The 20,787-nt window shown below is 43.8% G+C and overlaps 1 protein-coding gene across 1 annotated transcript in view; it reads left to right on the forward strand.

Annotated features, from left to right (window-relative positions):
• Positions 1-20,787, forward strand: part of SERINC5 (serine incorporator 5) — a 105,455-nt gene that overhangs the window by 77,454 nt on the left and 7,214 nt on the right. Inside the window, exons 7-11 of the mRNA XM_040340538.1 lie at positions 1,070-1,165; positions 3,941-4,067; positions 7,210-7,276; positions 17,706-17,745; positions 19,803-19,950. Coding sequence (XP_040196472.1) covers positions 1,070-1,165; positions 3,941-4,067; positions 7,210-7,276; positions 17,706-17,745; positions 19,803-19,950 — 478 coding nt within the window. The remainder of the gene's footprint in view (positions 1-1,069; positions 1,166-3,940; positions 4,068-7,209; positions 7,277-17,705; positions 17,746-19,802; positions 19,951-20,787) is intronic.

Raw genomic sequence — 20,787 nt, forward strand, 5'->3', positions numbered from 1 at the left:
ACACTACATTGTTGGCAAATCTAAATTAAATGATATTATCTAGTTGTATTGGTCAGCTTGAGAGAATGAATGCTCCTAAAAACCACCTCTTTCTCTTTCCGCTATAGTCCAAGAGAATTTAAACCTTTTTGTATAGTTTCTCTATAGACCGCATAGATCTGATTTACCAACAACTAATGCAATCACCTACCTAAACAAACTGTTCAATGTACCGTATATCCAATTTTGTAGTCCCTCAACTAAATAGTTATTGCTAAATCTATAGGAGATTGAGCATTCTTATGGTAACATGTACCTTTTGGATTTACCAACAACTATGTAGTAAGAGGGCCAACCTAACCAGATATAAATTGAATAGATGATTCAGGCAGGTTTTGCATTACATGGTTGTTTGTAAATGTTACATTTGCCACATACTTTACAATTTTATGTTTTGACACTGCCTTCAGATGTACTAGCCACCATGCATGCAAGATATGGTTCAAATGAAATAGATGTTTCAGTGTAACCTTCATACATGTTAAAAGTTTTGTATAGATTGTATAAAGATTATATAGTTGGATCATAATGTGTATAGTATGTTTTGGGGGTATTTCCCCAGTGATTGTACAGTAAAATTGTAAATGTTTGTGTGTGGTTAGCTTTAGAGTGTCTACTGTACATTCTATGCTATATGTGAAGTAGTATAGCAATAGCAGCCTCCAGTGAGTACACATTAACATTGGAGTTCCTCCACGTTGCATATGGTAGCATAGCAACTGGGGACTCAAAGCAATCAACCAAGGCTTTACCGGTTTTTGGGGGGTCCTACTATCTCTCTGGCTCTAGTTACACTATTAAACTTTTTACTTTTACACAAGATACAACTGAGAGCGGTTCAGTGCCACTAAAACACGTCGTAGAATAAAATATACGTTTTGAAAATGCAGATATGAATCTGTCCAAATAACTCTTACAATTAGTAGCACCCCCTGATTACTGTATGTCACATTATTTCACTGTATGTCTTTTCCTATGCATAAAAATTGAGATATTACTAATGATATCTTACAATTTTTTTTATTATAAGATAACCCACAGTCTGGATTGCTGCAATCGGGCATGATCAGCTGCTACGTCATGTACCTGACCTTTTCTTCTTTGTCCAACAAGCCGCCAGAGACAAGTAAGTGTTCCATCAGGTTATCAGACATACGGCTTTCTGCTAGATCTACATATACACTAGGCAGTGGGTGCTGGAAGATTTTTTTTTTTATACTAGGCTTTGGTTTGGTCCATAAATTTATGAATAAATTGATTTGAAACAAAGCAATCAAAAGGGAAAACTAAAATGTTTACTCAGGAACTTGTGACGCCGTGTGCAAGGGGGCCAAAAACTTTATGTAAAGACCTGAGTAATGTTGAGTAAAGGTGTGCAAGGGGGCCAAAAACTTTATGTAAAGACCTGAGTAATGTTGAGTAAAGGTGTGCAAGGGGGCCAAAAACTTTATGTAAAGACCTGAGTAATGTTGAGTAAAGGTGTGCAAGGGGGCCAAAAACTTTATGTAAAGACCTGAGTAATGTTGAGTAAAGGTGTGCAAGGGGGCCAAAAACGTTATGTAAAGACCTGAGTAATGTTGAGTAAAGGTGTGCATGCGTATAGACGAGTACAATTCTTCTTCATTGCCAGTATTGTAATATACTCGCTTGTACTCGCATAAACATTAAATGAGTAAACTGTAAATTACTGTGTGAAAACAGTAAAGGGCACACCAAAGTGTACCAACAAACAGGGTTAATAAAAACTTCTATGTGAATAGGAGTAAATTGATGATAATTAAAGCTTCATGATATTAACAAACAATGCTGCAAGACCAAAAACATAAATGTGGTTCTTCTATATAAACTCCAGTCACCAGGTGATAATACAGTGCAATAGCTTCAAAATAAAGTGCTTCACCCGAAGTGGTATATCAAAGCGCTCACCAGATTCCTTTGGTCACCGAGTGACCCTCAGGCATGTAGTAAAACAAAAAGGGACTTCTTTACACCCAATTTTTCCTTCATAAGATGTCAGCGTATTAATGCTGTGTACAGATCACCAGATCTCAATCCAATCAGGAATGGTATATGTATATATGTAACTCCAGCTCACATCCAAACTGTCCCATAGACAACAATGCGTCTTATTTTAGATCATTAAAAAAAACTCAGCATTTTTTTTACTCATGTGAAACCAGCCTTAAAGCGGTTGTAAACCCCAAAAAATTAAGAATAAAAACCTGCAAGACAAAGGCATATTGAGCTAGTATGACTAGCATACTAGCTCGTTATGAATCACTTGCCTTAGATCGAAGCCATCCTAGTCTCCCCCTCCGGCCGCAGACATCTCTCCAGAAGGTTACTTCCGGGTATCGCCGCTCCGGCGCTGTGATTGGCCGGAGCGGCAAAGACGCCACTCCACGCATGCGCGTGGGAGCCGTCAAAGCCGGCATTAGCCATTCACAAAAACCGGCATCTCCGCGCGCCTGCGCCATAGACATCGGTGCATTCTTTTTGGCAAATATCTTCTAAACCGTGTAGGTTTAGGAGATATTGCAAACACCTACAGGCAGGACCGCCAACAGGGGGGTACAGGCAGTACACCTGTAAGGGGCCCGGAGCGCCCCAGATGGCAACCCCCCCCCCTTTTTTATTTATTTGTTATTAAAAAATATATTTTTTTAATATATTTTTATTTTATTTTTTATTAAAGGGCCATTTCTTTTATTTTAATAGAGGTCCCCGGATGGCAACACCACTTTTTTTATATTTTATTTATATATATATATATATCTCTGCTCCAGGGGGCCCATGCCTGAAGCTGTGTAAGGGGCCCCATAATTCCTGATGGCGGCCCTGCCTACAGGTAAGCCTTAATCTAGGCTTACCTGTAGGTAAAACTTGGCAGAGAGACACTTTAAACATTAGTTTTAGGGCCCTTTCACATGGGCTGTCCGATCAGGTCCAGTCTCACTTATGGAGCAGCGGATGTCAGAGGACACATATCTGCTGACATCCACCGCTATTCGATCCGATCCTGCCCGCAAAATCCAGATGTATGGTGGTCCTATTTTCCATCGGTCTGCCTGCTCAGTGGAGGTGCCCGTGCGAAAAGGGGTTTAAGGAAAATATTGTATGTGTCATCCAGGACCTAGTCTCCTTTATTGTCTAAGTAACTGGAAAAACTAACTAAATATGATCATTTTTGATACTTGAGAATGACTGCCTGAAGCCTCGCGGTTGTGGTGCGTTAGTGTGGGGTTCAGGGGGTTAAAGCAGGAGGAGGCGATACATCCTCAATGCTTGTCAGGTACTCTCTGAAGACAGTTTGACATCTATGCGGGTGCACACTGTCTGCGTTCGGGGCCATGCATCCAATTGCCATGAATGGGACTGCCTGCACAGGTATACAGAGAACACCAGTGCATTTTCATGCAAGTAAATACGCCCGTTGTACACTGCAGTATTCCTATTCTGGGACCAACTGTACCATTTCAAATTTTTCATTATTTTTTATTTTGGAGGCAATGGTCACCAGGACAAAGAAGTAGAATCTTCTTAGTGGGGCAGAGACGGCCATGAAAATCTGTCATGGTTTCTAACCATTCTATACTCAAAAATAAGTAAAGCGCCATTTATTAATCATATTGTAACAAAAACATGCCTGGGATTTCAAGCCTGTTAAATGTAGGCTCCATTAGTCCTCTTTTCCTGCTTCTCATGGTCATGTAGGAAGGTTGTATAACCATTTGGTTTAATGTATTGGATCCAGTAGTCAAGTGGTCTTTTTCAGTAGAAACTGGTGACGGCCATTGTTTCGCTAGCACTGTGTAAAAATAATAATAATAATAATAATAATGTGTTCTGTTGCGAGTTTCCAGTAACCCACAGATATATATTCATTTTGTTTTTTCTGAAGTTTTGGATGAGGATGGGAAGAACATAACGATCTGTGTGCCCAACATTGGCAATGGAATAAACCAAGATGAGCGGCTAGTGTCAGTGCTGGGTGCTGTCATTATGCTTGGTTGCATTCTGTACTCCTGGTGAGTAGTTGTGTTACAAGATGATCTAGATCAGTGGTTCTCAACCTTTTTAGTGTCGTGACCCCTCAATAACATTTCACAAATTGTGGGGACCCCTAACAGTAAAATAATATTTGTAGTGTGATGTCTCGCAGCAGTGACACCTATGCTGAAATCAGGAGATGGGGTCTCCTTCAGCCCCTCCCACTTCACTTTTCTCACCAGTCAGCTGACTTATAGTCTCTGCCCCCCCAGCCATGCCGTGAACTAAATGGCTGCAAAGAGTCTGAGTGAATGGCCGCTGGCTCTAGGGACAGCCCAGCTGGGTGGCAGGGAAAAGGCTGGGAGAGCGGTGTGGGCTTCAGAAACAGGCCAGGATTTGGTGACCCCTGGCAAATCATCATTCGACCCCCAAGGGGGTACCGACCCCCAGGTTGAGAACCACTGATCTAGATGAATATATGCCTTGATATAGCATTGAAGTAGCTCATTGTAGTCATTCTTCAATTGTTTAAAAGCAGGCAGATGCTTCTCCGTGTAAGTGGTTTGGGTGTATCTACCAGTCCTGTCTGTGAACCCTACTTAACACTGACACACAGTATTTTGCATCACCATAGGAAAGTGATAAATGAGTACAAGTTGGAAAAACTCCCTATATGATACTTGGGACCCTCAATGGCAGGTGCCACTTGTCACTGCGAGGTGCAGTACAGAAATGTCTCAATAATCAAAAGTGGTAACCTCCTTGCTTTTACTGACCCCCCATGTACTGACGCATTTGTGGTGCATACTAAAAAACAGGCTGACGTACAAAATCTCGCGCCTCCCATTGTGGAGGGCCAGTTAGGGGCACTTGGTAAACTTGGTTCAACTATTTGTGGGCAGGCTTCCCCCGCCCCCATCCCCCCACCCGGAGAAGACTATGTTTTTTTTAATTGTCAGAAAACTGATCTATAACACAGTCTGGGTACTTTACATATTTACTGAATATTTTTTTGTTGGGGGTTCGACAGACAGGTTGGTTGTTGCTATCCTTTCAAATGGAACATTTTTGCATGTCTCTCAATTTTTTTTGTCCTTTTTCTATATTTTTCCTTCCTTCCTTCCTTCCTTCCTTCCTTCCTTCCTTCCTTCCTTCCTTCCTTCCTTCCTTCCTTCCTTTCATTCCTTCCTTCCTTTCATTCCTTCCTTTCATTCCTTCCTTCCTTTCATTCCTTCCTTTCATTCCTTCCTTCCTTTCATTCCTTCCTTTCATTCCTTCCTTTCATTCCTTCCTTTCATTCCTTCCTTCCTTTCATTCCTTCCTTTCATTCCTTCCTTCCTTTCATTCCTTCCTTTCATTCCTTCCTTCCTTTCATTCCTTCCTTTCATTCCTTCCTTCCTTTCATTCCTTCCTTCCTTTCCTTCCTTCCTTTCATTCCTTCCTTTCATTCCTTCCTTCCTTTCATTCCTTCCTTTCATTCCTTCCTTTCATTCCTTCCTTTCATTCCTTCCTTTCATTCCTTCCTTTCATTCCTTCCTTTCATTCCTTCCTTTCATTCCTTCCTTCCTTTCCTTCCTTTCATTCCTTCCTTCCTTTCATTCCTTCCTTTCATTCCTTCCTTCCTTTCATTCCTTCCTTTCATTCCTTCCTTCCTTTCATTCCTTCCTTTCATTCCTTCCTTCCTTTCATTCCTTCCTTCCTTTCCTTCCTTCCTTTCATTCCTTCCTTCCTTTCATTCCTTCCTTCCTTTCATTCCTTCCTTTCATTCCTTCCTTTCATTCCTTCCTTTCATTCCTTCCTTTCATTCCTTCCTTTCATTCCTTCCTTTCATTCCTTCCTTCCTTTCATTCCTTCCTTCCTTTCATTCCTTCCTTCCTTTCATTCCTTCCTTCCTTTCATTCCTTCCTTCCTTTCATTCCTTCCTTCCTTCCTTTCATTCCTTCCTTCCTTTCATTCCTTTCCTTCCTTCCATTCCTTTCCTTCCTTCCTTCCTTCCTTCCTTCCTTCCTTCCTTCCTTCCTTCCTTCCTTCCTTCCTTCCTTCCTTTCATTCCTTCCTTCTGAACCGGCTGAGATTCGAACCATTAATAAACCGGCTTAATGTACCAGGTCGGGTACAACCAGCCTGCCGGATTCGCTTCCGAATGATCGCAAGTGGCTGCTATAGCCGCTAACGATAATCACTGTCTTATCCCGGCGGGAATGGCTTCCCCCCACCCGGAGAAGACAATGTCTCAGTAGGAGGGATTCCCCTGTCAGCACGGTCTGTGCTGATGGGGGGAATTGTGTAGTCTTAATTTCCTCAACCTGCAGCTGCAGGAAAGAAATTTGCGCCAGCCTGAGTCTGAATTTCAGCATTATAGCATTACCACACCTTTCCTTGCATTTACCCACAGACTGCTTTTAAAAGCTGGCCATGGCTTGAACAAAATACAGCTGGTTCAGATGGGACCCGGCCCCATTTAGAATTTCAATAGCCGCTCTGACTCAACTGGAGTTAAAGGGTCACTAAAGGATTTTTTTTTTTAGCTAAATAGCTTCCTTTACCTTACTGCAGTCCTAGTTTCATGTCCTCATTGTTCGTTTTTGCTTTGATGTTGCTGTAATTCCTCTCTGTTCTGGACACTTCCTGGTTGTCTGTTTACTGATCACCACAGTACTGGGAGATTTCTCTCTGTGGTGTCTAATCAAGGAGGTGTGATTACTGTGTGTAAAACGAAACTGGATTGGTGCTGAGGAGTTTTAGACAAAGTATCACTGCCCTCTATTGGCTCACTGCCCTCTATTGGCTCTCTGTACATCAGAGAACCAGGAAACAACAGCAAAAAACGAAACTAAACTGCAGGCACATTATATGATTGGTTTTTATCTATTTTTAATCCGTTAACTATTATGTCTCTATACCCTGTAAACAGTTAATTTCAGCTAAAAAAATGTTTCCTTTAGTGACCCTTTAATCTAACAATCAACTTCTGTCGGAAGGCTAACATTTTCAAATGCTACAGCGCTGATTAGTGTATTCTGACAGTGGAGGAGTCCCCACTGTCGGAAACCCTTTTTGCTGCTAGCTGACAGTGCTAACCACTACACCACTGTGCTGCATTTCCTTCCTTTTCCTTTTTTCTTCTTTCCTTCCTTCCGTTATTTATATATTGTGTAATTGCATTTTTGTATGTTGCAGTCTTACTTCAACCACACGTTCAAGTTGGGATGCTCTCAGGGGAAGATATGCTCCACCAGGGGAAGAGGTAATTTCACAATTTGCATAATAATTATTAATCATTATTTTGGAACTGCAAAATATTTCTATGCATACATTATATTTTTATAGAGCTGCTTCTGAGTCCTAGGATATTACATACTACCTTTTGTTCAGGTTACCTCACGAGTTAGACAAGGTAAACATGCCTAATAACAATCTCGCCATTCAGCTAAGGCTGCCTCAAATAGACATTCTTCAAACATATATGTGACCGATTTATTGACTTGTGAAAGTGTGGTAAATATGGGACTGAGGTGTATATGTATGTATGTGTGTGTGTGTGTGTGTGTGTGTGTATGTGTATATATATATATATATATATATATATATCTATATCCAAGCTTTTCAGCACATTTTAATACTTGAGTCGCCTTTTTGCGCCTGATCTCCGGTGTCAGTCGTAGGTCCCCTGGACCCCAAACTTGGCATACATGTAGCCCAATTTCACCTTTACCAGTGTGCAAAGTTTGTTGTCTGGGGGGGAACAACGATTTTTCAAAGCCGGGCACCCCTTCCATAGACTCCCATGTTAAACGTCAGTCTAGTCATGGACACAGTGAGGCATGCAGAGGGACATCCTAGGCTTATACTCGAGTCAATACGTTTTCCCAATTTTTTTGTGGTAAAATTAGGTGCCTCGGCTTAAATTCGGGTCGGCTTATACTTGAGTATATATACACACACACAGCCCTAAAATATGTCTATAGCACATCACGCAAACAATTTATTCTGTGCAGGTAATTATAATACAATTGTTGTTCTTATATTTACAAGTGACATTTAGATGTGACTGCATGCAACCCTGTTGAGGGTATTCGTATTCTATTCATAGTTTTCTTTCCAGAGGGTTGCTTTTCTCCACCGCTGTGCCACTCTGTCATCTTCTCCCTGAGGCCGGCAATTCACGGTTCGACTGCTGAACCGGTCGAGATTCAAACCATTAATGGACAGGCTGAATGTACCAGGTCTGGTACAACCAGCCTGCCGGATTTGTTTCCGATTATTGCAAGCAGCTGCTGTAGCTGCTAGCGATAATCACTGTCTTATGCCTGCGGGAATGGCTTCCCCCCCCCCCCTCCACCCAGAGAAGGCAGTATCGCAGTAAAATTTTCAAACGATTAGCCACTACAGCGCTGATTAGTGTATATCACAGTGGAGGAGTCCCCTTTGGCAGAATACAATAGCACAGTGGATTCCCATCTATTAGCAACATAAAATCATAAAATATTCAGTATGTAAACCCTCATTCAGTTTAAAATGGTAATGAAAGGCTAAACATAAGTGATCACTTACCCTCTGTTCTCAGCTGCATAATGAGCTGGGGGAGGAGAAACTGCAGTACACTGGTCTTCCCAGTGAATGTTTGTGGGGGGGGGCATGTGAGCAGAAGTCTGATCATTGTAGGAGAGCACTCAGAAACTCACCATGCTGTGCACTTCTGCCTAGTGTGGTCGGTTTTTATTAGGAAAGCAGAGGGTTTGTCAGGAGCACAAAGGATTTCACGCAAAGGAAGCAAAACAAAGAGAATAGGACACGTTTTCATACAAGTACATGGTATAGTGGGAATATAAAATGTTGGGTTTATATATTCTTTAAATCTGTATTTTGACTCAATTCTACTACTTTAAAAGGGAACTGCATCAAGTTTTAAACCGACCATACGTACTGTAGATCGAAATTCGTCAGCAGTGACCATCTGAATTTCAATTCATGTATGGGTATCCTGAATGTACAGAAGGCGATCTACCAATCAGCTTCTGTACAACCAACTTGTTGGATAAATGGTGCTTGATCAGCGCTGCCGTCTATAGCTAGCATAGCCGGCAGCGCTGATCAGTGTTCTGACTGCTGGGAAATCTCCCTGCCATCAGAAATCAATAGTTCAGTAGGAGCGATTTCCCCATCCACATCGTATGTGTGGATGGGCGAATTAGGTCAGTTTTTTTCTTTAAAATAACAAACATGTTATACTTGCCTCCACTGTGCAGTTCGTTTTGCACAGACTGGCCCCGATCCACGTCTTCTGGGGTCCCTCAGCGACTGTCTCTGGTCCTCCCTGCAAGAACTCGCCACAGTCATGCGAGAGAGCTTGCGTGGTGATGAGTCCTTGCGGGCGCGCTCCCGTGACACAGCGAGCGGCCATAGCTGCTCACTGTATAACTCGGCCCCGCCCTCGGCGCGCCGCATCACTGGATGTGATTGAGAGCAGCGCAGCCATTGGCTGGCGCTGCTGTCAATCCATCCGCCCTAGCCAATTAGCGGCGAAGAGGATCTCGGGACCGAGCGCGGGACTTTCGACGGGTCAGGTACGTTTTTTTTCACCTTAATGCATGGATTGCATTAAGTCAGGGGTGTCCAACTCAATTTCATTGTGGGCCGCATGGCCCTCCCCTTACATTAGATGTCAAGAGCCACCCCACCATCAGAAGTTGAGTCCCCCACTCTCTCTTACATCACAGTGCACCCCCCTTTCCTTATGCTGCTGCTGGGAAGAAGCTAGATGCATTGCTTGAAAGCAGAAAGTAAGGGTTTGGAGGAGGACTAGAGGAGGACAGGAGAGGTGCCAGGGCCACATGAAATGGCCTGGAGGGCCGGATTCGGCCCACGGGCCGTGTTTGACACCTGTGCATTAAGGTGACACATTATTTTCCTTTATAACTCCTTTAACCACTTCAGATCCGCGCTATAGTAAAAATACGTCTGCAGCGCGGACCTGAAGTGCCAAGTGGCCGTTTTTAAACGGCCTGTCGTTTCTCTGCTGGAAGCGCGTCCCCGCGATCGCGCTTCTGCAGAAAACTGTGTTGGCCGTGTCCCTCGGACACAGCCAATCACAGATCGTGCTGAATGGCCAATCACAGCGGCCATTCAGCACTCGATCGAGCCGTCCAATGAGAGATGATCTCAAATGTAAACATATGAGATCATCTCTCATCGCCGGCTTTCTCTCCTTACACACAGACCGCGTGTGAGGAGAGAAAGCCGTTTACAGTGTGTAAAAGTGAGTGACATAACACTACCCACAGTCCCTGCCAGTGCCACCTTACAGTGCCACCTTACAGTGCCATCAGCCAGTGCCATCAGCCAGTGCCAGTGCATTTATCAGTGCCACCTGCCCCTGCCATCAGTGCCACCATTTATCAGTGCCACCTGCCCCTGCCATCAGTGCCACCTGCCCCTGCCATCAGTGCCACCTGCCCCTGCCATCAGTGCCACCTGCCCCTGCCATCAGTGCCACCTGCCAAAAGTGCCACCTGCCAAAAGTGCAATCTGCCAGTGCAATCTGCCCGTGCCACCTGCCCGTGCCATCTGCCCGTGCCATCAGTGCCGTCAGCCATCAGTGCCACCTGCCGCCAGTGCCACCTGCCCGTGCCACCTGCCCGTGCCATCTTCCCGTGCCATCAGTGCCGTCAGCCATCAGTGCCACCTGCCGCCAGTGCCACCTGCCCGTGCCACCTGCCCGTGCCATCAGTGCCGTCAGCCATCAGTGCCACCTGCCATCAGTGCCACCTGCCGCCAGTGCCACCTGCCGCCAGTGCCACCTGCCGCCAGTGCCATCTGCCCGTGCCGTCAGCCATCAGTGCCACCTGCCATCAGTGCCACCTGCCATCAGTGCCACCTGCCATCAGTGCTACCTGCCATCTGCCATCTGCCCGTGCCATCTGCCAGTCCCATTTGCCGTCAGTGCCACCTGTCAGTGTCATCAGTGCCACGTGCCATCTTTTGTCATGGCTAAAAGATCTTTTTCAGTTACGGAGGCATACGAAATTATTGCGGCCGACGAGAGCAACGGGGAGCTCTGCGATTCGGATTCCTCCGCAAGGTCAGACGCCGGATCTGATGTTGACTATGAGCCGATAGTTAGCAGTGAAGAGGAAGAGGAGGAAGAGGAGGAAGAGGGGGAAGATGAGGAAGAGGAGGAAGAGGGGGAAGAGGAGGAAGAAGAGGAGAAAGAGGAAGAAGAGGAAGAAGAGGAGGAAGAGGGTCCACCCGCCAGACGAAGGCGTATTGCTAAGGAGGCAGTGCCATCCACCAGCACTGCTGTGCCATCCACCAGCACTGCTGTGCCATCCACCAGCACTGCTGTGCCATCCACCAGCACCGCTGTGCCATCCACCAGCACCGCTGTGCCATCCACCAGAACCGCAACACCTCGTCAAGCAAGGTCACGTACCAGTAGGTCCCATGCCAGCCTTCCCTATTCCCTTCAGTACCCCTTGTGGCTTCCTCCTAATTCAGGAGAAGCCAACATTCCCCCTTTCACTGCCCAGCCAGGAGTCCAAGTGGACACAGAAAATTTTGCCCCAATAGATTTTTTCAGTTTAATTTTTACTGAGGACTTGCTTTCCTCAATTGTTTCCCAGTCCAATCTCTATGCCCAACAATTTATTTCCAGTCACCCCACATCCTATTATGCCCGTCCCTTCCAATGGAGACCCCTTACAGTGGAAGAGTTTAAAATTTTTTTGGGCCTCGTATTCTGTATGGGACTAAACCACAAAAACGAAGTACGTTCATATTGGTCAAAACGCCCCATATACCACATGCCCGTCTTTTCCTCAAAAATGCCCAGGTCCAGATATCAAATGATTATGCGATTCCTACATTACAGTGACAATACCCAGTGCCCTCCCCGAGATGACCCAAATTTTGATAAACTTTATAAGATTCGGCCACTACTAGATTATTTTTCCCAAATTTTCCCCCAGTTGTTTACCCCGGACCAAAACATCTGTGTTGACGAGTCACTTGTCAAATTTTCTGGCAGGCTCGGCATAAAGCAATTTATGCCCTCCAAAAGGGCCCGCTATGGAGTGAAGCTCTACAAATTATGTGACCGTGCCACCGGATATACCTATGCCTTCAACATATATGAAGGAAAGGACAGCCAGCTACACCCCCCTAATTGCCCAGACTACATAGGAACCAGTGGGAAAATTGTTTGGCAACTCCTAAACCCGCTCATGGAGAAAGGCTACCACTTGTATGTGGACAATTTCTACACAAGTTTGCCCCTTTTCCGAAACTTGTATAGAAAGAAGACACCCGCATGCGGCACCGTACGGTCGAACCGGAAGGGCTTTCCTCAAAGCCTCGTCACCAAGAAGCTAAGAAAAGGGGAGACGGCGAGTGCACGCAATGAGGAAGTTCTGGCCGTGAAATGGAGGGACAAAAGGGATGTGTACGTGCTTTCTACCATCCACAACAATACATGCGTTACCATCAGAAGGAGGAATGGGCAAATCCAGAAACCTAAATGTATCCACGAATACAATAAGTTCATGGGGGGTGTCGATTTCAATGATCAAATGATCGAGCCCTACCTTTCCACAAGACGATCATACCAGTGGTATAAAAAAGTTTCAATTTACTTATTCAATTTGGCCATATACAACACGTACGTATTATATCGAAAATCCACTCCAAGACCCAAATCCTACCTTTACTTCCAGGAGGAAATCACCACTGCCCTTTTATACACCAGCAACCCACCAGCAACCATTCGATCCGATGTGGTAAGCCGACTCTACGAGCGCCACTTCCCAGATAAAATCCCTCCCGGACCAACAGGCCGAAATTCCCAAAAAAAAATGCCGGGTGTGCTCCAAAGATGGAGTGAGAAGAGACACCCGTTTTCATTGTGCCCAATGCCCTTCCCAACCAGGCCTCTGCATAGGCGGCTGTTTCCGCCGTTATCATTCCTTACTAAATTATTAGTCACTTCCTGCCATTTACCTTTACACCCCTTATGCCTCTGCTTGCTCTGTATTTGACCCTGGCTTGTTATTTGACCACGATTCTGCCTACCGATTTTGTTTATACCTCTGCCTGATATGGAACTGACCCTGGACTGTTATTTGACCACGCTTATGCCTACCGATTCTGTTTATACCTCTGCCTGATATGGAACTGACCCTGGACTGTTATTTGACCACGCTTATGCCTACCGATTCTGTTTATACCTCTGCCTGATCTGGAACTGACCCTGGACCGTTTGACCATTCTTTTTGCCTGCCTCTTGGACTGATCTTTTACCCTGCCAGTGGACTAGTGGGATTCAAAGCACAGGGGTCTCACATGTGAGGGGCTCCAGAATTGTTTTTCTGGATGAAGAAAACTATTGTTTTTGTTTTCTCATTCTAGATTAGGGTCTGGTTGCCCGGAGGCTTCAAAGAGATTTGGGTGGGAGAAGCCTCTACCCCTGTCCCCATTCTGTCCTGAACGAGGCCCTACTTCTGCCTGCTGCCTGTAGGACCTATGCCATCATGCCTGTTGCCTGGACAATTGCATTTTCTTTTGCTGACCAAGTCCCTGCCTGCTGCCTGGACCAGTGCTATCGTCCCGTGGACAACTGCGCTACTAAAACCACAGGTACATTTTTTGTTTACCCTTTGCTTAGCATAATGTATTTTGGTGTGTAATTCTTGTCATGTGTATGCTATGTGTCCCTAGAACACCGGTTGGTCTTCCTTGCATGTTGGGCCTCTGTATGTGGTCAGGCTGTGAAAAAGTCCCACACATGTGGTATCGCCATACTCAGGAGGAGCAGCAGAATGTATTTTGGGGTGTAATTTTTGCTATGTACAGGCTATGTGTTGGCAATATCTTATAAATGGACAACTTTGCATAAAAAAAATTGCGTTTTCATTTTTTTTCCACATTTTCCAGAAACGTTTGGAAAAAAAATGAATCGTTCAAAAGACTCATTATGCCTCATAGATTATATGTTGGGGTGTTAGCTTTCCAAATGGGGTCACTTTGTGGGCATTTCCATTGTCCAGGTGCTCTAGGGCCTTCAAAAGTGTAATAGGTAGTCAACAAATTAGATGTGTAATTTATGCTCCTAGAACACCTGATGGTGCTCCCTGCATATTGGGGCTCTGTATGTGGCCAGGCTGTGAAAAAGTCCCACACATGTGGTATCGCCATACTCAGGGGGAGTAGCAGAATGTATTTTGGGGTGTAATTTTTGCTATGTACAGGCTATGTGTTGGCAATATCTTATAAATGGACAACTTTGCGTAAAAAAAATGCGTTTTCATTTTTTTCCCACATTTTCCAAAAACGTTTGGAAAAAAAATGAATCGTTCAAAAGACTCATTATGCCTCATAGATTATACGTTGGGGTGTTAGCTTTCCAAAATGGGGTCACTTTGTGGGCATTTCCATTGTCCAGGTGCTCCAGGGCCTTCAAAAGTGTAATAGGTAGTCAACAAGTTAGATGTGTAATTTATGCTCCTAGAACACCTGATGGTGCTCCCTGCATATTGGGGCTCTGTATGTGGCCAGGCTGTGAAAAAGTCCCACACATGTGGTATCGCCATACTCAGGGGGAGTAGCAGAATGTATTTTGGGGTGTAATTTTTGCTATGTACAGGCTATGTGTTGGCAATATCTTATAAATGGACAACTTTGCGTAAAAAAAAATGTGTTTTCATTTTTTTCCCACATTTTCCAAAAACGTTTGGAAAAAAATGAATCGTTCAAAAGACTCATTATGCCTCATAGATTATACGTTGGGGTGTTAGCTTTCCAAAATGGGGTCACTTTGTGGGCATTTCCATTGTCCAGGTGCTCCAGGGCCTTCAAAAGTGTAATAGGTAGTCAACAAGTTAGATGTGTAATTTATGCTCCTAGAACACCTGATGGTGCTCCCTGCATATTGGGGCTCTGTATGTGGTCAGCTGTAAAAAGTCTCACACATGTGGTATCGCCATACTCAGGAGGAGTAGCAGAATGTATTTTTGGGTGTCATTTGTGGTATACACATGCCATGTGAGAGAAATAACCTATTACAATGACCAATTTTGTGAGGGGGAAAAAAAAATAAAAAAAATATTCATTTTGCAAAGAATTGTGGGAAAAAAATTACAACATCAAAAACCTCATCATGCATCTTACTAAATACCTTGGAATGTCTACTTTCTAAAAAGGGGTCATTTGGGGGGTATTTGTACTTTCCTGGCGTGTTCAGGGCCCCAAGAAATGAGATAGGCACCGGTACAACAGGTGTGATATTTTTTTTATGATTTGCACCATAGCTTGTAGACTCTCTAACTTTCACAAAGAGCAAATAATATCCACTAATTTGGGTTATTTTTACCAAAGACATGTAGCAGTATAAATTGTGGCCAAAATTTATGAAGAAAAATTAATATTTTTGCTAAATTTTATCGCATAAACTAAGAAAAATTCATTTTTTTTTCAAAATTTTCCGCCTTTTTTCATTTATAGCGCAAAAAATAAAAGTCGAGAGGTGATCAAATACCACCAAAAGAAAGCTCTGTTTTCTATGAAAAAAAGGACAAAAAATTCATTTGGATACAATGTTGTATGACTGAGTAATTAACATTCAAAGTGTGAGAGTGCTGAAAGCTGAAAATTGCTCCGGGAACGAAGGTGGTTTAAGTGCCCAGTAAGCAAGTGGTTAAGCATCATTCAGCCAGATAGTAGGCTCCCCTTATCCTCATGCCTGGGTTAATCCTTTGTGTAGACTATGCTGTCCATTCCTGTCCCAGACTGCCTTAGTATCATAGGTCATAGCCACACAAAGCACAGCGAAGCAAGGAATTAAAGGGGCTAAAAAATACATTTTTACCCGCTCTGCAACAGTACACCTTGAACCAATGAATAGAAGAGTGGGCAAACTATTGTCCTATTCTGCAATCAGTTTGGTTGTGGACTCAAGTTTAGGTAAATTCTCCATACACTGTGAACAACGTCTGCATTGAAAAACCTGTGCAAGGGCACATTGAGGACCCAGCCGAAGAGCACTGGCAGTGGGGCAGAAAATCTTAATTATTTTTATTATACAGGATTTATATAGCGCCAACAGTTTGCGCAGCGCTTTACAATGTCTTGCTGACCAATTATTTTAGACTGTGTGTGCTCACCCAGGCCACAACCTATGTTGGTTATCCAGAAATCCAGCCCTGCTTTTCCTTTAATCATAGTGTAGTCATTGGAATTTGTTTTTACTTCAAAGTAAATTCATGGCCTGTTGTAATGTTTACCTAGCTTTGAAACAAAAGTGAGCAGGCTGGGCATGATGGTTAAAGATTCTTATTGGTCTACAGGAAGAGAATTGCAAGCTGGCCCAATACAGATGTGTTTGTAGGAGAATGTACATACAGACATTCCATGAAGAGGTGGAATGTATAATAATTCTAAATCGGGCAGTCATGCCGCTTGGATTATGAAGGCATTGGCGCCTCGTGGTAACTGGCACCGTGTCCTTTCTCAGGAGCACATTAGATCTGTCATACAATTACTGGTTATGCCGCTTACCTGGGTATGATGGAAATAGAAAATATTCCACACACATATTAAGAGAAATGACTCTGTTCTGAGATTTTTACTTATTGAACATTTTTCTGAAATGATTGTGACTAATCCATATTAGAAAGTAACGCCTTAGACATTTTGATGTGAGCTGTACTTTGAATTGACATGGTGTTAGCAAGACTAGATGTGGGGAAAAAAATGATTTATACTTCTTTTTTTGATCTAGGTTCCCCCCTTTCTTTTATTTTCTGTTAACACATACGAGGGGTTTTCAAAAAGTTTCCGCATTTTTATATTTTGGTTGGAAACGGTTGAGGCGGGAGGCGTTTTGCTAATGGCATTTAGGCTGCCTTCACACCTGAGCGTTTTGACACCTGAAGCGCGACGCTCAAATACGCTAGAGGGGAAAAAATACATTATTCCCTATGGAGATGGTTCACATCTGCACGCCAATACGCCTGACCCCTAAACGCCTGAAGCTCAAACAAGTTCCGCGACCCTTTTTTGTTGCGCGTATCGGGCGATTTGGGCGTATTTGAGCGTTTCCATTTCCCATAGAAAGTAATGGAAACGCTTGATTCAAGCGGACTAGCGCGACAACGAGCGTTTGCTACGGGCGTTTCGTCGCTTTTAATCAATAGAACTTTTCACCCAGGCAGAAGATTAAAAAATCTACCAACATGGCAACAAGTGATGAAAGATGATCGTTTTTCCTACTGGCTAAAATAAAAAACGTCGAAGTACAAAAACATTGGACGACGCTGTATGCAAACGCGCAAATAAGCATGAATACGCGCGACAAAACGCCGGGAAAAACCGACCTCCGAACGACCGACGCTCAGGTGTGAATGCAGCCTAAAGGGAAGGTGACCATGTAGAAAAGTGACGCGATTTGTTTTTGAAATTCTTAATAAAAAGAGGTAAAAGTGCGGAAACTTTTTGAAGAACCCTCGTGTATATATAGTTTCACAATAATTTACTGAAGAATTGTTATTTATGAAACTTTTTAGGTTACAGCAACCAACCAAATTTCTCTTTCATTGTCAGAATGGAAGGAATAATGTTATTGGTTGCTGTGGGTCACATGTTCTTCCATCAGACATTTTTGCATTCATAGCTGGTTCTCTTTACAGATTGCACGTTGCTGCTTTTGTTTCGGCTCCAGCAGAGATGGTAAAAACATTTATTTATGTTCTTATTTTTATGTTATGTGTTCTAGCATTTTTTTTTAGAATGAACGGGCACATCTTTCATATTTCAAGGTAATATTTTTGAGATGACATATTTGTTGTGCAATAGTACAGTAAAAAGCTGGTTTAGGTACACCTTTTTATCTTATAGGTGTCCCCAGGGCTGGACTGGGACAGAAATTTGGCCCTGGACTTCATCCAGACTGGCCCACTTTGACAGGTCTCTCCCATGGCAGCCGGACAACTTTTTTTTTTTTTTTTTTTTTTTTTTTTTTTTAAACAAATATGTTTTACTTGGAAAATGGAACAAGTGCAGCGCTAATGATAAACCAACATAATATAAAGCAAGCTAAATGCAATGTAGAATGTAAATGGTGAATAAACGTAAAATTAACACCAATGTAGGTGAGTAAGTGCTAATAGAAAATAAAGCATGAAAAGATGTCTTTGCAGCAAACAATTCCAAAACATAAGAACTCTGTCTCAACAGTGAATATTTTAAACAAATATGTTTTACTTGCCTGCTCTGTGCAGTGGTTTTGCCACAGCCCTGATCCTCCTCTCCTGGGGGCCTCCGCCGGCCACTCCTGGCCTCTCCCTCCTGCCTCCCAGAGCAAGCAGCTCGCTATGGGGGCACCCAAGCAGCCTCACTCCTCTGCTCACTCCTCACTCACTGCTCTGCGTGTCCATTCATACACAGAACCTGGCTCTGCCCCAGCCCCTCACTCTCCTCATTGGCTCACTGACTGTAATTGACTCCCGCTCCTGCTGCTGTCTCAGCCCATGAGGAGGGAGAGTCCCCAGAGAGCCGAGGTACTCGTGCACTTCGCTGCATTGCGATGAGGCTCTCGGGTAAGTTATAGGGCTGCTGCACACAGAATACATTAAGGCAGGGGCGGCCCGTCCATTAAGGGCGCACGGGCGCCACCCCCCCCATCCATCGCGGCCGCCTTTCCCATTTCTTTTGCGTTCGGCCCCTTGCAGGATGCTGGATGCATGGATTCTAACGGGGAGTTTTTTTTTTTTTTTTTAGCGCCTTATTAAAGCCAGAGGCTCCAATATAGGGTGGGCTCGTGGTGCAGAGAATATGAACGGGGCCCACCCAGGTGTGTTACAACAGCAAATTAATATTTGCTATTGTAACACTGATCCTCCCCCCGGCCAATCGGAGGAAGCAAGTTTTGAGACCGTCGCCTGATTGGCTGAAAGGACAGTCGATCCTATTGGATGCCTAGGAGGAGGGGAGGAGCCTCACGCTGGAAGCCGCCGATGGAGAGGATATGGAGACGCTGCCCACTACCTGCCTAGATGGGGTAAGTGCAGGACTGACCGGCAACCAGCGGCGGAGGCGCCCACTGCATTAAACTTTAAAGTGGAACTTCACTCTCTCAATCAACACTGACTATTTTAAATCTGAATGCTGCTAGCATTAGTAATAGAAAGTGTATCATATTTACTTGTTTCAAAAAAAATGTACTTTTTTTTACATTTCTTCAGTTACTTCCTGGTTTCCCGGCCTTCCCTTTACTAAAGAAACAAACATAACATCAAGAAAGCAACAAGACGCTCTTCTTGGTGTTGATACTCACCAACCCCACTGCAGTAGGGGATGAGAGCCGTGCTGTAGATGTGACACAGAACGTTTCACGGGACATAGCTCACTTCTTCAGGAAAATGTATCGCAGTCAAACATTAGAATAGGAAATATTATTAACATCGATTGATCAATTGATGTTTATAAAAGCGTCTTATTGCTTTTTTGATGTTATGTTTGTTGTACATGTGTACATTTTCATGTCTTTAATATTTTAATCTGGGTATTAATAAATATTTTGGTACCTTTTTTTTACCCCATTGGTACTGTTCCAGTTTAGTAGTTGTTGTTCAATAGCTTCCATTGGGTTTTAGAAAGTCCCCGGGTTACCGTTAAATTATAAAAGTGGTTTGCACATTGTTGTTGGCCTGCTTATCAACTTCATGATCCTGATTGACATAGGGCAGGCTGTGCTTAATTAATAGTACATTTCTGAAAATTTCAAGGTGGCCAGGAAGGTCGAGTAGAGCTTCGAGGAGGACAAAAAGTGGCTTATGATGAAGAAGAGAAGACTTTGTACAGCTACGCCCGCTTCCACTTCATCTTTTTCCTAGGCACATTATACATGATGATGACGATCACCAACTGGTTTCAGTGAGTGGAAGAGAATTTTCTTCTAGTTTTTAATAGAAATAATGTTATTTAATGAATGTTTATGGTAATGTATATAGTATGAATGTAATATTAATCAAACAACAGTTATATTTGACAATCCATTGTTGGCTTACTTAAAAAAGTTTCTGTCTGCCTGTCTGCTGGCCTTCTTTTTTTCACAACTTCCTGAATTCCCTACATGCTCTGCATCTTCTCCTCTGCCGTTTGCTTTCAATTTCTAAAGACTACATATCCCATGGTACCTTGTTGCCAACAAGAAGTGATTCCTGTACTGACTCTGCATCCTGAGACGACTCCTCTAAGCACCTCTGTAGGTCAGAAGGCAGGCACTGTTGTGTAACCACAGCAGTGCCTACCCACAGGGCATAGTGACGACTAGGATGACCACATTTCCAAACTACCATTCAGGGACACCCTCCCTTCCCAAAAATCAGCTTGTGCTGTAACGAATCACAGCACAGTGATTGAACACAAGAGACGGGATTTATGATTTCTCCAATCACAAGCAGGGGGCGGGGACTGTGCTCCTCCAGTCTTTCCTGGTCAGGACAAGTACTTTTAGTGAGTAAAGCGGTGATGTGGCGGCCTTTTGTGGGGGCATCAGATTGGCTCAGAGGGTGTCTGTGTCCGTTTCAATCCGGGACACTGTATTGTCCTGGAATGAATGTGCCCCCGGGACAGACCTGCAAAATGCGGGACTGTCCCGGGCAATCCAGGACACGTGGTCACCCTAGTGACGACGTGACGCAGAATTCAAGAAAGTAAATTTTGTGAGGAGCTTCACAAAGTAAGCTTATAAATTTCAAGATTCAAATT

The sequence above is a fragment of the Rana temporaria genome, chromosome 1 (genome assembly GCF_905171775.1).
Source record: "Rana temporaria chromosome 1, aRanTem1.1, whole genome shotgun sequence".
NCBI classification, from domain to species: domain Eukaryota; kingdom Metazoa; phylum Chordata; class Amphibia; order Anura; family Ranidae; genus Rana; species Rana temporaria.